The 17,397-nt window shown below is 38.9% G+C and overlaps 2 protein-coding genes and 1 long non-coding RNA gene across 6 annotated transcripts in view; 2 read left to right on the top strand and 1 right to left on the bottom strand.

Annotated features, from left to right (window-relative positions):
• The first annotated feature begins 231 nt into the window (after positions 1–231).
• Positions 232–7,013, top strand: TEX30 (testis expressed 30). Of its 2 annotated transcripts, XM_074378498.1 has the most exons (6): positions 232–371; positions 3,560–3,633; positions 4,133–4,363; positions 5,147–5,198; positions 5,672–5,877; positions 6,549–7,013. In XM_074378498.1, the coding sequence occupies exons 2-6, from the start codon at positions 3,619–3,621 to the stop codon at positions 6,720–6,722; spliced, it is 678 nt and encodes a 225-aa protein (XP_074234599.1). In that variant the 5' UTR covers positions 232–371; positions 3,560–3,618; the 3' UTR covers positions 6,723–7,013. The 2 variants fall into 2 exon arrangements, with proteins under 2 accessions (XP_074234599.1, XP_074234600.1); XM_074378499.1 differs by lacking the exon at positions 3,560–3,633 and having other exon boundaries at positions 235–371.
• The window catches only part of LOC141579784 (uncharacterized), a 15,716-nt gene continuing 4,882 nt past the window's right edge, over positions 6,564–17,397 (bottom strand). The window contains exons 3-6 of one of the 3 annotated variants that reach the window (XR_012511760.1): positions 16,276–16,443; positions 13,526–13,610; positions 10,421–10,483; positions 6,564–6,702 (exon numbers count right to left, since the gene is read on the bottom strand). This is a non-coding gene — a long non-coding RNA (uncharacterized LOC141579784). The remainder of the gene's footprint in view (positions 6,703–10,420; positions 10,484–13,525; positions 13,611–16,275; positions 16,444–17,397) is intronic. The other 2 variants (XR_012511761.1, XR_012511762.1) reach the window with 2 other exon arrangements.
• The window catches only part of CCDC168 (coiled-coil domain containing 168), a 29,124-nt gene continuing 22,242 nt past the window's right edge, over positions 10,516–17,397 (top strand). The window contains exons 1-3 of the mRNA XM_074378500.1: positions 10,516–11,703; positions 11,831–11,864; positions 11,963–11,996. Of these exons, the coding sequence (XP_074234601.1) occupies positions 11,380–11,703; positions 11,831–11,864; positions 11,963–11,996 (392 nt within the window). The 5' untranslated portion in view covers positions 10,516–11,379. The remainder of the gene's footprint in view (positions 11,704–11,830; positions 11,865–11,962; positions 11,997–17,397) is intronic.

Genomic DNA, 17,397 nt, shown 5'->3' with positions numbered 1-17,397 from the left:
TGGCTGGACTGATAGTGGGGTGTGTGAAACAGAGTTGGCCCCACATTCTTCGGCCTGAGCAACTGCTGGGATGGCGTGGCTGGGACGGGAAAGAGTCCTGAGTGGAGAAAATGTGGACGAAGTAACCACCCGGCCGCTGGCCGTTGGGGACCAGAGAGTCACGGCCGCTTCACCGCCAGCAGCGGCGGGAAAACTCCCGCCCCCAGCGTGCCCCGCGCGCCGCCCGCGCGCCTGGGGGCGGGGCCTGCGCGCGCAAGCGCCGTAGCGGAACGCGCTGGCGGGTGCGGCGAGGCGGTCCCTTCGAGTGTGGTAGTTCGCTCCCTGAAGGGAGTGAGGGCAGTTAGGTTCTTCGGGCCACTTTCCCTTCCCCGGTAAGTGCGTTGGCGGTCGGCGCCGCCAGATTGGGGACGGCTTCCGAGGACCCCGGAGGGCTTCCCGTGGCCCCACCGGAGACGTTTCGGGCTCGCGGCCGTCGCCCCTCAGGGGCTTTTGGGCGGCTCCGTGAGGCGTTTGGCGTCCGTTCGGTGCCCGCGGGCGGCGGCCGCTGGGGCTTCGTCTTCCCAGCCGGTCGGGAGGCGGAGTGAGGGGACGGCGTGGGTGGGGAGAGAAGAGCGGGGCTGGCCTGGGTCCCGCGAGCCCGGCAGCGGCGGCCAGTTCGGAGCAGCCTCCGAGCTCTGAGGGTCTCCCGGGCCCTGGCGACGGCCACCGCACAGCGCGGGGCGGGCCGAATAGGACGACCCTCAGGTGCCTTTGGGTCCCAAACTCCGGGAAACGCCTCCAGTTCCTACTCTTGTCCCCCTGGGCGTTTGTTGACTCGGCCAGATTACCGACCCCCGAGAGACTTGAACTCTTAACCGTTTGCCTTTGCGCCGCGATTTCCAACGTTCTGCCCAGACGTGGCGGATAACGTACAAGCGTTTTTCCAGTTGGAGGTGGCGGCGGCGGCGGCGGCACCTGATCCTTCAGCATCAGTTATGATCGCTGTTGCATTCTGAGTATGAGCAGTAGGCACATACAGCGCTCTTGTAAACGCTCGCGATGTGGGCACACAACTCACTACGATCCAGAGAGTATTGATTCATCATCTCAGCCTCTCTGAGGTTGGTGGCGTTTGCTGCCTTCGCCGTTGAACACATTGAGGCTGAGCCGCGCTTCCAGCCGTGCCCTTTCTGAATCCAAAGATTATGACCTAGAGTGTCCAGATCAGGTTGCGGTGGGATTATACCCTGGGACTGTTTCACTGTTACCAAGTAGTCCAGAACGTTTTCACCGATTGTGAAGGACAGACTGTTCATCGTGAAATCTGGAAGGGAGTAGAGTTTTCCTGGGGGAAAAAAATCACAAGTTGCTGAGGAACAGTAGAGTAGTCTAGTAAGATAGTGGATTGAATACATGTATCTAATTTTTTCCCTTCTGAAACCTCACTAAAATTACAATCGGGGTTTTTAAAAAGACACAGACCCACAAAAATGGGGAAAATTGGAAAGGAAACAATAGCACTAAAATATGGGGCCCCAGAAAGCTTAATTTTAAACCAGCAGCAGGGAATACTGTGGAACAATTCTATATAAACCACAGAATCTTAAGAATGCAGAAACCAGGAGCACCAGACACTTTGGGAACTGGTGATGAAATTAATGGTGTTAAGGGTGGATGTAGAGGACTCAAAAAACTACTTTTAGGTGAAATCTGTTTGAGAAGTAATTAGGTATCTAGATCTCATTCGCCATTTCACACTTTTGTGTTACTGCTTCTTTCCCATTAGAAGATTGGAGGCTATTCTCTTGAGAACATGAAACAGGATTTTTGAAGCAGGGGACCCCCAGGCACAGTTAATTATGGGGCTACATTTAGGTAAACAAGGACAATGGAAGTCTGAAGTCCATCATGCTCCTCTAACTCAAACCCCAGAACTTTTGCAGCCAGTCTAATACCCTACAGGCTCAAAGAAGGAGAGTTCTACATACACATATACTTAAAGGAAAGATATACACAGTAAGTTGGTCACAGTGGTTGCTTCTGGGAAGGGAAAGGAACTTTGTGGCTGGGGAAAAGAATGTAAGATTTAACTATACACTTTTTTTCTTTTAAAATTGTACCATGTGCATATATTACCTATTCAAAAATGAAATGTATTCCACAAAAAATAATTGCAAATGAATACACCCTTGACACATCAGTTTCTTCCCTTGACAAATCAGTTCCTTCCCCAGGAATTTATCTTAGAGATATGTCTACACACATGTGAAAATAATACTAAGTATAGTGCCACTCATTGCAATATTGTTTTAGCAAAAGATTAGAAATCTCTATGTTCACTAATAGATGGCTGGTGAAATAAGTTATGTACAACCCTTCTTTGGCATATTCTGCAGCCATAAAAAACAATGAAAGAAGCTCATTGTATAAAGAAAAGAGTAATTACCAAAATATATATTGGATGTGGGGGCAGATAAGGTTCAGAAAAATACATCACCAGTTTATAAAAAGAGAAAGGTGTGTATATATATGTAAATAAAATATCTGAGAGAGGCAGAATTGGGTAATATTGGTTGACTTTGGAGAGGGGATCTGGGTGGTAAGGCTTAAGTGGAATGAGGGAGAGACTTTTCTACTGTTATTGTTGGTACCTGTTATCTATTCAGTGACTGAATTAGTAAATGTAATGGGAAAAGAGATGAATAATGGAGATCTTGATGTTGATAATATGCTGAACAGTAAAAGGTCTCTTAGAGTATAAAGAAATGCTGCATAACAACCCTGAAGTCTCAGTGGCTCACAACATTTCATCCTCTTGGTTCTTTAGGTCAACATTTCATAATTCTTCAGTGGTTTAGATGTTGGCTGGACTAGGCTGGACTCCAGACTTTAGTGTTGGGTTCAGATCTGTTCCATGTGTTCCATTCAGGGACCCAGCCTGAAAAAGCAAAAATACCTGGAGCCTGTCTTTTTCATGGCTGAGGGCGAGAGTTCAAAAGTGCTTCTGGAAATTTGCCATGCCTCAGCTCAGAAATGGCACACTGAAACTTAAATTCTTTTGGTTAAAGCAAGTCATGTAGCCAAGCCCAAAGGCATTAGGGTGGAGATGTACACTGCCTGCTGTGGAATGTTCTGCAAAGTCACATGACAAAGGGTGTGGATGTAAACTTCCATTGTAGGGCGGGAAGAAGAGTTGGGAATGACAAAGGATATGGGTTAATAGAAAGATGCTGTGAAATTAAGTTGAAGGTAGTTGTTTGAGAATAAAAATGCTTAGGAAATAAAATATATGTCAAGATACAGCATTCTACTTTGACACTAATTTTCTTAAGGCATCCACGTTAAAGTATCACATTGGCTTTCCCTTAAATAACATCTGCCAGCCCCACACCTGGCCGTATAACCAATTCTGAATGACCATAGGAATGAAAATAATTAAGTAATGGACATGTAAAGACACCAGTTCTTAGAGGATTAGTTCTAAATGTGTTTGCTTTAGCTACTGAATGTGTTCATTCATAGTTCTTTTAAAATATCTATGTCTGCCTACCCACCTTTCACAACAGAATCTTCTTTTCAGGGAGATGTCCTTTGCTTCTCAGATGTAATGCACTTTAAGTTTGTTATTCAACAGTGAAAATGAGTCATACGGAGGTAATACATATTTTCATCTGTTCCGCATCTTCAGGGTTCCTTCTTCTTCTTCTTCTTCTTCTTTTTTTTTTTTTTGAAGTCATATGGCTCCATAGTAATTTGTTTTCAACTTGTACTGTGAGGGACAGTATAGCATTAGTGGTTAAGAGTAAGGACTTTGGAGTAGACTGTCTGAGAATAGATCCTAGCTAGTGGATATATAACCTTGGGCACATTATGTAACATACTGTGCTTTTCAGTGTTCTCATTTATAAAGTGGAGATAATAACAGTACTTGCAGGTGTATTAGGAAGGTTAAATTAATTAATACATATAAAGCAGTTATAATAGTACCTGACACACAATAAGTACTTCTTAAATATTAGCTACTGTTAATATCATTGCTTTTTATTCGGAGGCTATGAGTTGAATCATGGGTCTCACAGAACAAATATATATATTCATTTGTCTGAATAGGCAAGGAAGTAATTTTTTATCCCTTTATTCTCTTGAATTTCAGGTTAAACTAAAAATACCTTTTGGAAATAGATTACTAGATGCTGTTTGTTTGGTACCTAACAAGAGCTTAACATATGGAATAATTCTTACACATGGAGCATCAGGAGATATGAATCTTCCTCATTTGATGTCACTGGCATCCCATCTTGCATCTCATGGGTTTTTTTGCCTGAGATTTACCTGTAAAGGCCTTAATATTGTACATAGAATTAAGGCATATAAATCAGTTTTGGTAAGAAAATTTCTTTATATTTACTTATGAAAGAATTCTGTTTTTAAAATTCTTAATAAATATAAGACATATTTTATTAGCAGTCACTTGGTTTAATTTAAAAATCTTTTAATGAGTTTTCTTAGAAACTCACCAGTGTATGAAGGCTGTGTAGTGGTCAGATTTCTCTTTTTTGCCATCAGTTAGTTTCTATGGAGATAGGCTCTCACATCATAAATGGTCCTCCATGATACTGCCAAGGAATCTATTTATGTTGTAATTTTCTTACTGAAATTATACAACTTTAGGATATAGTTCTGGATTATTTTGCTCCTATACAATGAATGTACAAATAGCATGGCTTTTTTGTATGTTATTTAGAAAGTGTAAAATCTCCGGATAAAACAAGTCTGATATATCTTTTAATCCAAATTGTTTTAAGCTTGCTAAGTTTTTCAGAGCCTTAAGTTAGATGTCAGTAGTATTATCAACTTTTATGTTAGTTGGAAGCTTTTACTGGCTTTTTCCTCATAATTTTTTAATATTTTTTAAATATTTTAGTACTTGAATTTTTTTAGGCTGTGTGTTTTTGGTATGTATTTGCCTGTATTACCTAATACATGATTTGATAGTGAAGATATGACCAGGAGAGCACAGAATTGGTTACCTCTTTCCAGAATTCCTTAAGATTTCATGGTTGGCTTTGCAAAGATTTTCATTTCAGTAATGATGACAAATAATGTGTTGGTTTTCCAGTGGAACATTTTGTAAGAGAATTGATAATTTTTTGGTCAATTTTTCTAGAATTACCTAAAGACCTCAGGAGAATACAAACTTGCAGGTGTTTTCCTTGGAGGTAAGTTGCAACACTTGTGAAAACTTGTTTCAAAATTAATGACAGGAAATGACTTAAGGATTTTTTTGTTTTGGTAAGTCACTCCCATGTATAACATCAAGGCGCTTTAATATTTAAAGTAAATTTAAATCTCATATATACTGTAACCCAAAGATGTTTCCATTTATTTATATCCCTGAATCACCTTCTTTCAAATGATTCCTTCACAAGGATTGTCTTCACCTGTTGAAGTATTTTCCAGAAAAGTAATTTTTAAAAATTTGGCTTAGGATCAGGTTTTACCTCTTCACACGGCTATCGGTGTCCATTATGGGTATTGCAGCTTGTTAATTGCCACCTTTTGTAGTTAAGTATTTGTTGATATGCAACATGTTATGAAATAGTAAATGAAATCTGATTTGCCACATCATTATCACCACTACTTTATGTGAATGTTTATATTTCAAACTGAATTTAATTTTAATTGATTTTAGGTCGTTCAATGGGGTCAAGAGCAGCTGCTTCTGTGATGTGTCATATTGAGCCAGATGATGCTGATGATTTTGTTCGAGGTCTCATTTGTATTTCCTATCCACTGCACCACCCAAAGCAGCAGCATAAACTTAGAGATGAAGATCTCTTTCGTATAAAAGATCCTGTACTGTTTGTGTCAGGCTCAGCAGATGAAATGTGTGAAAAGGTGAATTATAACTTCATGTTTCTGTGAATGAGAGAAAGAATGAAAGAGAGGAACATCTCAGGACCCAGATATTACCTTCAGTGTTTAGTCTCTTTAAAAAGATGCTGATTTTACTAATGCTAGTTTTGTGCTTTCGTTACACTGTTGCTTTGGAGAACCTGAAAATGTAAGCATACTGACAAAATTCATCTCCTTATAGAGTCGGTAAATGGATTAACTCTTATTTAGAAAATGAAGGATTAATACCTGAATCTTGTGAATTTGGGATTAGTAGACTGTACATTTGGTTTATCTTTTCAACATCTAAGCAGATTCTTCAATTTGTTATTAAATTGACTTGAGAAAAATAACTTGTACATATTACTAAATATTAGTGTATTTCTCAGATCATGTAATTTTGGGGGGGAATATTTTTAGAAGAATTTTTTTGCTCCAATTAATAACTTTTTATCATAAATAATGAATGCTTGATCTATTCTGTGGCATTATTGTATCTGAGAGATATGGACTGTCACTTCTGTGGACATTTCCTTGCATATTCCATTGCCTCAAAAATTATCTGTAGCATAGGTATTTAGTGCTTGGATACCAGTATAGGCGGGGTGGGAGAGAGATCTTTATTAAACACCAATAGAGCCTTAGTCTAGTATCCTCTTCTTTTTTTCCTTTAGAACTTGTTGGAGAAAGTGGCACAGAAAATGCAAGCTCCTAATAAAATCCACTGGATTGAGAAGGCAAATCATTCCATGGCAGTGAAAGGACGGTCAACAAATGATGTTTTCAGAGAAATAAATACACAGATTTTGTTTTGGATCCAGGAAATCACTGAAAGGGACAAGAAATAATTGTCTTTAGTTAAAAGCCATATTATTTTTAATACATATAGTTAATTTGTTCAAGAATAGCATGTCTCTCAGCATTATGAGATATATTTCAGACTAATGTTCTTTAATGTTCCTGTTTTTAAAACATATTTTAATTGTGAAAGTAATGTCCTTTACAAAGTGTCTTTTGAAAGCACTGTTATAGTTGTATAGAGATGATGTACAAATATTGAAGGTGGTCTAAATATAATTTATTTTCATTAATATAGTTAATGTTTGAAAAATTAAACTTTGAATTTTGTTACAACAGAACTTTTGTCTTGCTCCTGTGCACCTGAGAAAGTACTCTTAATTGTTCAGAGCAGTGTCATCTTTATAAAAGGAAAACAGCACTTACTATATAGTAAGTTTAGTCAGTTTTATAGAATGTACACATCTACTCACCTAATCTTTTAATAAATCTCAACTAAGGGATAGGATAACATTTTCATACATGGGAACCCTGAACATTGTTTTTAGAATGAAGTAACTTTCATTCAAGAAATATTTACTGAAGGCCTGTTACAGGCAAAAGCCTCACTAGTAAATAATTGGAGTTTCATAATGTGCGGGAACTTGATTAATTACCTCTGATTAAGGAGAGAATGAAAAATAAGGACTAAGTGGTGGGACTAACATCTATGCTGTATCTTGGCAGAGCGAGGGCACTTAATTTTGCCTTGAGAAGTTCAGATGTCACTTGTACGGGACTAGAATGGTAATGAGTTATATATTAAACTATGTTTCTGTATTCCCTATTAAGGACACAAAAATGAGATGAGGCTGATGCTGTATTTCTAAGTTTGTAGGAGCAGAGGATTTCTATACTAAGAAAGTAACTCCTTTTCCTGGCTCCTCTACTGCCCTAATGTTAGGCCCTTCAGACAGTCAAGGTGGCCTGGGAGGCTGACAGATTTTTGAGGTCCCTCGTTCCTCCTGCCCTGGTGAAGCCACGGTGTTTTTGTTAATATTTCTAAATAATGCATAAAGAACAAAAACCTAGGTAGCAAATCTAAACCATGTATATTATAGAATGAAATCATGTACAACTACATAATCAAAACTTCCACATCACGCAGTGTAAACTACTTTTTGACTACATTTCTTGAACAAGGCCTAAATTTTAAAAAATAGTATATAATTAATCAATACTTACCATTTGAAATTTTAAAACAAGACTGATCAAAATATTAAAAACATAAAAAAATCCAGAACTGACAAATAGAGTCCTGATCTATTAAGTGTAAATCAGTTGAGAAATATTAATATTGTAAACCAGAAGTGAAACCAATGGGAAAAAGGAAAATACAGGGGAAGACTTACTATAAAGCAGACTATAATGTAAAAGTACAGTGAGGAAATAGATCTGAAAGCTTAGTAACCAGGCTATATAGCTATAATATTCAAGTTTGCAAATTAAGCTGTTTGTGATGTGGATGACCAAAGATACTACTACAAGTATAGGGATAAATGGAAGGTCATTTAAAGTTGATTTTTCCCTCAGTTATCAAGAAACTGTTCCTGATTGATGAAATAGCTTATTTGAGAACTGTATACTTAGCCATGAGTGGGGAACATTTAATTCCTAAAATAAGGTATGAGTGATATGTCTAAGGTCGAAATAGACACTTGTGAAAAGGGCCCATCTCCTCTTCTGCACAGAATTGACACGTCTTGCAAGGGGAAATGTGCAATGCCAAGTCTGAGATACGGCCAAAGATCCATCCAGGTGCTGGCCTCTGGAGGCCCTGATTAATGGCTCAACCATTCACTTAGACCAGTGGCTCTCAGTAGGGGTGATTTTGCCTTCCAGAGGATATTTGGCAACATCTGGAAACTTTTGGCTTGGGGTGGAGGTGCTACTGGCATCTCGGAGGTGGGAGAAAGGGGCTGCTACCATCCTGCTATGGTCTGGTCTACAATGTCAGTAGTGCTCAGGTGGAGAAACCTTGTCCCGGACAAACCAGCTCTGGGATTATCTTTAAATCCTTTCTCCTCCAGCATTAGCTTTTCTGTACCCCTTCTGAATCCATTTGCTTTCTTTTGCCAAATCCTGGGTTCTCAGTCTCAAAAGTACTACTGATTGTGCCCCTTTTTGTTCACATGACCACCACTCTAAGCCAGACCGTTGTCAGTGCTCATCTGTATGGCTGCAGTAGCCTAATTCATTTCACTATTTCATTGTCTCCTTGCTCAATACATTGACACAAAACTATTGGTGGGTCTCCAAAGGTGACTCTTAAGGTTAAAGGCTTCAGTTCAAGGCTCTCCACATTAGGCTGTATCAACATTTAAACCATTTCCCCCATATTCAGCCTCTTCATAGTACTCTAGCTAACCTGGACTCACAAAGTTCTCTTCCTGAATTTTTTTTTATTAGTTTTTGTCTGCTACCAAGTATTACTCATCCTTTAAGGTCCTCAAATTCTCTTTCCCACTTCACAGCTTTTCTTGGATTACCCCAGCCACGTGTCTCTCCTTCAAAGCCACATAACACCTTCCTTCTCCCTTTGTTGCTAACACACTGCCTTCTCCGTAGATTGACGTATTTGCTTCATACCACTTTTATTACATGCTCCTTCAAGTCAGGGAATGGTTTTTTATTCATCTTTGTATCCATAAAACGCTTGTGTTACTTGCTTAGCATCTTATGTGTTCATTATTCAATAAACACTTGAATTAAGATACTTACAGAAGGAGAATTTCTAACCATTACTAGCAACCCCTGGCTTTATATTGCTATTTTATACACCTATTATTGGGACTTTCCCCTTAGACATAAAGCACAAAAACCTAGTTCCCAATGTCCAAATAGTTCAAAGAATGTGACATTGGTAGATACGACAGAATTTTTTAAAATTTTAATAGAATTTTTTTCTAAGTTTTTTTTTAATGTCTATATTACACTAAATATGTTAGTAATGGGATTTCTCTGCTGCTCACTTTTTATTGTCTTTTTGACTTAAAAATAAATCTAGCATTTACTTTTTATGCTGCTCACTTGAGATTGATACAAGAAGAGATTTCTAGTGCAAAGGACAGAAGTGCCTATGCTGAAAAATAGGTAATTGTACTTTTATTACTAGGCAAGTACTTAAGCAACAAACATGACAAAGGCCTGGAGGCGGGTACTCTATCTCTGTGCAAACTTAAGCATCAGCAGTAGTCGCAGAAGGCACTTTTCAGTTCTTATAAGAGCCATTCATAGTCTGCTAATTAGGGATTCAGAGAGTGCCTTAGGGTTAAAACACTGAATCCCCTTTAAGGTAGTTAATATTAAATGAATTAGAGAATGTCTGCCATCAGGCAAGGGAAATTGAGTATTCTGCCAGCTGCATTAAATATTATAGAAAAACCCAGCAGAATAAAATCACCCTGATTGTGTATGTGGATGTGGAATCAGAGAGGAGGGTGTACTTTACCCTAGAAAAATCCAGAGGAATTGCTGAAGTTACTCCTAGAACTAAGGAATGCCTACCATGCATTCTGGAGAGGTATACTTTGCAAAGACAAACACTATGATCATAGTTAAACTTCAGTTAAGATCACAAATACCTGTAGGCTATGGTGTAGTAGACTGGAAGACTGTACACTCTTAGGATGTGTCATTGATCTCATTATCTCCAATACTGGGGATACTACAAGCTCAATAAATCTTTCTTGCACTCAGTTAAACTTACGTGACAGAAGAGCCAGAACAGTGTACTCGGGTGTGAAGAATTATACTTCTTTCCTCAACCCACCTTGAATAAGTGAAAACAAAGGAAACATTAATTACATCTTCAAAGGAAATCCATGGTAGTGTTAATATTTTCATTAATAGTCCAGGTATTTTTGTATACTTGTGACTAAACTACTGCCTAGACTTTGAGGGGAAGTGAGCAGTACTCAGATCTGGCTCTGCCCCTCCCTAAGTCTGACATCAAGTGTCACAAATAACTGCTCCTTGGAATCACCCGAAACAGGGTGAAGAGGAAATTCACCAAGAGACCATTCCAAAATCTAACTTTGTTTTTCAGCATAACAGTAGATTGTTGAAGAGGAATATTGCTGACAGATCCCTCTAACAAAAAGAAATATAAAACGAGGTGTTCTATTTTAAGAAAAAAATGAGGCAGGCCCACAAAAACAAGCTGTCATGTCCCGCAAAGTCACAATGAGACACAGTAAAAACTTATTTGGTATTTACCTGAAATTCAAATTAAACTAGGGCATCCAGTTTTTGTGATCCCCCCCCCACCCTATATCTGGCAATCCTGCATTTATCTCTTTCTGATCACAAAGAAGCATAAAATACACCGTTTCTGGTGGTAATAGAAAATGGTTATGTCCAATTCAAATTTGTTCCACATTTTTTGAATGACAGGAGAGTGATAATTGAACTGTGCTAAGGGATTGTTTATAGAATTGTGTTTCTGTGTGAAATTAATAGAGGAGTATTTTTAAAAATAAAAAAAATATACTGATAGCATCATACATGTCTCACCAATGAACTTTCATTATTACTAAAGTAGGTTGATATGAGCTCAGTTAATACCCACTATGACACGTACCTCACTTTACTTAGGCCCAGAGCAATCACTGATGTACTTGGTAAGACACTGAGCAGCACTGGAAATTTTTCTCTGGCAGAGTGTTGATGAGATGGGCATATCACCTTTTTGTGTTTTGGGGCATTCACAATCAAGGACTTCGGAATGAGATATCAATCTATGTTGCATGTTACGTAAAAATGTCAAAGCAATTTTATTTCTTTAAAAAAGTGGTACAGGGTGAATTGGAAGATGATATACTTTTGACATTATGGGACCTTCTAGAGACCTGGACTTCTCAAAATGACTGGATGGCAATCTTCTTTATAATTTTCCTCGTAATTATTTTTGAGATCGTGCTCATAAAGATTTGTACATCCTTTCAAAAGAAGCCTGCACTTCCAGAAAAAGATCATTCAGATGCCCAGGAGGTAAGAACAAATGATAGATTTCCCTTTCCCCCATTTTTCAAAATAATATGTAAGAATAACTAATAAAATTGTGAAACTTTGATACTTGTATTATTCCTCTAACATTTTCTTGTCTCCTTTGAAATAGAAAGAAGACAGCTGCCTGAAAAGCATGAAACCTGGTAAATATCCTACAATTTCATATGTTAACATACAACTTGTTCAGCCTGAGCTTCTCCCATTGGTGCTCTGACATTTTTTTATTCCCGTTTATCTCTAGATAATTGGTCGATGCATTCATCTTCAGAAGAAAAGTAAGTGATATATTTTGAACTTAGATGAAACAGGTTGGTTTTGTTCTATTCAAAATTACATTTACATCTGAAGTACAGAAAAGGGTTTTTCCATCTGTATAGAGGAATATAGCGTTCAACATCATAATTCAATCTAACTTTGATTTTAAATGGTTGCTCGTTCCAAAATGTGTTACTGTTTGTTAATATATTATTGAAATTATCCTTCCAGGTAGTATCACTGCTATTTTCATAAATGAGGAAAATAAAGCTAAGAGAGGTTAGGTGGCTTTCTTCCCTAGTCCAGTCCTCTCTCTCCAATACATACAAAGAATAATCACCAGTTCTGATAATTCAGTGAAAACATATTCATTTAGCACCTGCTGTGAACCAAGCAAACCCTGAGCTAGGTGCTTGTGCTGCACGAGTGATGTGAAAGGAGTTTATGCAGTCAGAATTCATCAACATCCTAAGGACATGTGAGTGCTTCAGATTAAATACTGACCTCACTACTCTTGTTGCTATCAGTATTTTAATTGTTTTCATCAAAATCCATTCAGCAATCATTAGATATCATTATACAATGGACATTGTGTTGGATACTGGGATACGAATAATAAGACAGTTTCTGTTCTCAAGAAGCTTAAATTCTTGCGGAGGAGACACAGACATAAAGGATGATGGCTTGCAGTACGCTAACAGTGATAGAGATAATATGAGAACATTTAGGAGATACCGAAGCTAGTATGGGGGTGTTGGGGATGGCTTCATGAAGAAAGTTATACTGGAGCTGAATTTTGAAGGATAAGTGAAAATTAATCAGAAAAAGACAGTGAATTAGAAGGATGAGACAGGCACTACAGGACATGAGCAGAGGCACTGTGACTATTTCAGAGTTGCTGGAATGCTAAGGATGGGTCAGGGAGAAGTGGGAGAAGAATGTGAAGGAACAGGCAGGAGTCAGATCATGGAGGACTTTCTATGCCCTGTTATAATTTTGATATAAAAGGGCTTGAATATTGGTAGAAGCTCAAGCATAAAAATGGTTAAGGTCGCATTGCATCAGAGACTGAGTGGGTTATGTCTTGCTAATGAGATAGGAGAGAAGAGAAATGTGGAGGGGTGGGCAGAGAGAAGGGGGAAGGAGGCACAATGGTGTGAGGCTCAGGACTGAATGTCATAAAGGACGTCAAAGGATGAGACCACCGCTCAGCATCTGCAGTCAGGGAGAACCATGCTGGCCAGGCATAGTCTCAGTGAGCAAAGCAAGGTGCTGATCTTACATCCGTGGGCTTTCGGGATTGACTTCAGCCTTAGAAATGTGTTCCTGGGAAAGTCTGTCGTCCATTACCTGATTTTCAAAGATTAAGGCTGTCACTGACTGGTTGGTTTCAGAACCCTATTTCCCGAAGCGGGTTATCATTGATAGATAAAATTGTTTAAAAGGAAAAGGAGATTTGGTGTTTATCTGTTACTATGACTATAGGATTATACTATGACTATATGCCATTGATTGATTTAATTGATTTACAACAACTTCTGGTACTTACTTGTTGCCATGGCTATAGAATTGTCAGTCTTTCCCAAGGAGTGTGGGGAGTTCTTTTTACATTTTCAAAGGCCATTTGAGATCACCTGATGGGGAAGAGACCAAAGGACATTTTAAAAATGGAGAGACATGCCTAATGGTTAAGTGAGAGTTGTCTGTATTGCTATAATTAACTTCCTTCTACATCTGCCTCCAACTTTTCATTAAAGTCAGCCACACTTACAAGTGGTTTGTATTTCCCCCCTCATTTAACTTGAAGAAGAGTTGGGTCGTACGAATGGGACAGCTTGTCAAGAGTTAGCAGGCAGACACTAGAGGTGAAGATAGTCACTCAGCAGGTATTCCTGAGGGCCTACCATATGCCAGGCATTGCTGGAGGCTCTTGAGAGACATTGATGAACAAAATAGACAATACTTCCTACCTTACATTTTAGTCAGAGGGAATCTGATAAACAATGATATGATAAATAAATCATATGTCACAAGGTGATAAGTTTTATGGTAAAACAAAAGATACACTAGTGTAAGAGGAACCAGGATCCCAGAAGTAGAGGAGGAGAGCTAGGTTGCAATATATATGGTGGGATTTAACCAAAGCCTTGAAGGGATGGGGGACTTAACCAAACAGATAGGTGGAAGAGTATTCCAGACAGAGGAACAACTAGAGTAAAAGTCCTCTGGGAGAGTGTGCCTAATGTTTGAGGAACAGTGAGAAGGCCAGTGTGGTGATGCAGGGTACGCAAGGGGCTGACAAATAGGGATGAGGTTAGAGAACACGTGACCAGGTCCTGGTTGTGCCTTGCAGGTCATGTTAAGGACAGTGGCTTTTACTCTGAGTAACAATAGGGGATCACTGTAGAGTTTTGCACAGGAGAATGATACATTTTGTCTTACGTTTCTAAAGGATTTTTCTGCCAGCTGTTTTGAGGGTAGACTTTATTGGATCAAGGGTCTAAGCTGGTGGCAGGCTATCGAGAGTGATCCAAGCAAGAGATAAAATTCACTTAAACCAGGGTGGTAGCAGTGGAGTTGGTGAGAAGTGGTTAGTTTCAGGATATACTTAGAAAAGTAGAACCAACAGGGTGTGGATGTGAGAAAGAGGAGGCAAAGATGACTCCAGGATTTTTGCCCGGGCAAATAGAAAGATGCAGTTGTCATTAACTGAAATGAAGAAGGAAAGCTATGGGTGGAGCGGGTTTTGATGGGGAGATGAGGAATTTTGTTTTGCAGTTGTTGAATTTGAGATGCTGATTAGGCATCCTATAGAGATAGCAAGTAGCCTGGGAAAGATGTCCAGTAGAGATCATGAGTTTGGGAGTTGTTGGCATATAGGCAGTATTAAAAGACACAGAGAGGATGAGATTACAAAGGGACCATGAGAAGAGAAGAGGAGCAAGGACTGAGTCCTAGGGCCCTTCAAAGAGGTCAGGAAGAAGAGGAGGAACCAGCAGAGAAGACTGAGAAGGTGCTAACAGTGAGTTAGAAGGAAGACCAGGAGAAGATGGTGGCCTGGAATCTCACTTAGTAAAGAGTTTATAGAGTGGGAAAGACAAATAGATATACAAGGTGCACAAGTCAGGTATCAGACCAGTATCTCTTATGAATATAGATGTAGAACCCTCAACACTAGCAAACCAAATTCAGCAGCATATTAAAAGGATTATATACAATGGACCAAGTGGGATTTTTTTTCCCCAAGACTGCAAAGTTGGTTCAACATAGGAAAATTATCTAGCATTGTTTTATTATCTTTAAAATTATAGTATTAAATTGTTGAAATATCCATCTTGCATTTCAGCTTTCCTCTTTTTCCTGAAATGTACAAAATTAATTCTTTTTATGTCTTACATTTTCACTATTTGTTGACTTTTCTAAGTGAATAATAATACTATTGTCTTGATGAAATTTTATCCTAATTATGTTTGGAAATTGCTAATAACTTGGTAGGGTCACCTTGATTCCCCAGAATGCTTATGCATCCTTACTGTATCAGTTAGGATACTTTAATTCTCAAGTAACAGAAAATCATGATTCAAACTGGCATACTAAGAAACGAATTTATGATAGCATATAATAGGAAATCCCAAGACTTCAGAATTGGTTGATATAGTGTCTCAACAACTTCATTAAGGTCCTGTATCTCTCCTGCTGTCTTTTTTGGTGTTGGTTTCATCTTGAGGTAAATAGAAAAGTGGGTATAAGCGTTTCAAAATCAGACCAGCAATGTCCAGAAGGAAGAGGCTGTTTCTGTGTCTTTCTTAGGAGCATGTGAACATTTGCTAGAAGTCCTTAAGAATTTTTGTCTTCTGCTGGGATTAGATCATGCCCATTCCTAATCTACTCACTTGGGAATGAGGTTACCATGTTAGATTTAGCCTAATCATTTGAGGTAGAATGGATGTTGACGAGGCCACATTCATGATCATTACTCCAACCCCAAATTTTGCTTTAGTATTAAGGACGGACAGTGTTATCAAAGGTGACGTGAAACTAAAGATAATGAGCAGGTGTATTAGTCAGGGTTCTCCAGAGAAACAGAACTAGCGGAAGATAGATAGAAAGATAGATAGATAGATAGATAGATAGATAGAAAGGAAGAAAGGAAGGAAGGAAGGGAGAAAGGTAGAAAGAAAAAGAAAGAAAGAAAAAGAGAAAGAAAGGAAAGAAAGAAAGAAAGAAAGAAAGAAAGAAAGGAAAGAAAGAAAGAAAAGAAAGAAAGAAAAGAAAGAGAAATTATAGGAATTGACTCACTTGGTTATGGAGGCGAGGATGTCCCATTATCTGCCCTCTGCAAGCTGGAGAACCAAGAAAGCAAGTGGTATAATTGAGTCCAAGGCAGAAGTCCTGGGTGAGAGTGGGGTTTCCAGTGCTGGTACCAGTGTCAGAGTCCAAAGGCCTAAGAACCAGGAGTTCTGATGTCTGAGGGCATGAGAAGATGGACATCCAGCTCAAGAAGAGAGGGAGAATTTGCTGTTTCTCTGCCTTTTTGTGCTGAATAGGCCCACAGTGGATTGGATCACGCCCACCCACACTGGTGAGGGCAGATCTTCTTTACTCATTCTGCCGACTCAAATGCTAATCTCTTCTTGGACCATCCTCACAGGTACCTAAAAATAGTGTTTTACCAGCTATCTGGGCATTCCTCAGCCAGTCAAGTTGATGCATAAAATTAACCTGTCACATAGGTAATAAAGATGTGTATACAGCCTGTATATTAGATGTTAATAAATACACTAACAGTTGATGGAACTTGGAAAGCATTTAACGTATTTTAAATATTCACACTCAATAATTTTGTGTTATCCATGAAAAAAGGTAATCAACAGTTTAGTCTAAAATACTCCAAATTCTAATTAGCAGAATCCAAATCAATGAGATTTTGCAGTATAAGTGAACTTTTAGAAAAAATGATTATTGTGACGATTCTATATGTTACTTCATGAATTTGTTTATGATAAAGCATTATTTAAAAGTAGCGTCATTCTTCCAGTAAAGTACAAGATAATCTGTGTTCCCTGAACAAACAGCTACCAGAATTATCTGACCTAAATTACCAGAATTTATATGAGTTTCAGTTTATGGTTTTAGGCTGCCTTTCCATAAAACAAAGCTTACAGTGCATCAGAATCACCTGGTGGGCTTGTTAAAATTCAGATTCCTGGGCCCCAGCCTCAGTGTGTCTCATGCAGTAGGTCTAGGGCAGGCCCTGAGAGTCTGTATTTCTAATAATTCAAGTGGTGCTGAGGCTGTTGGTCTGAGCATTGTTAGACTGAGCCTGATCGTTTGAGAGAGAAAGAATGTTGAAGAGTCCACTTCCATGATCATGACTTCAGCTCCAGATTATGCTGAGAAGCACTGCCCTAAAGTATAGGC

This window comes from Camelus bactrianus, chromosome 14 (genome assembly GCF_048773025.1).
Source record: "Camelus bactrianus isolate YW-2024 breed Bactrian camel chromosome 14, ASM4877302v1, whole genome shotgun sequence".
Taxonomy (NCBI): domain Eukaryota; kingdom Metazoa; phylum Chordata; class Mammalia; order Artiodactyla; family Camelidae; genus Camelus; species Camelus bactrianus.
This window is presented reverse-complemented; position numbering and strand designations above follow the sequence as displayed.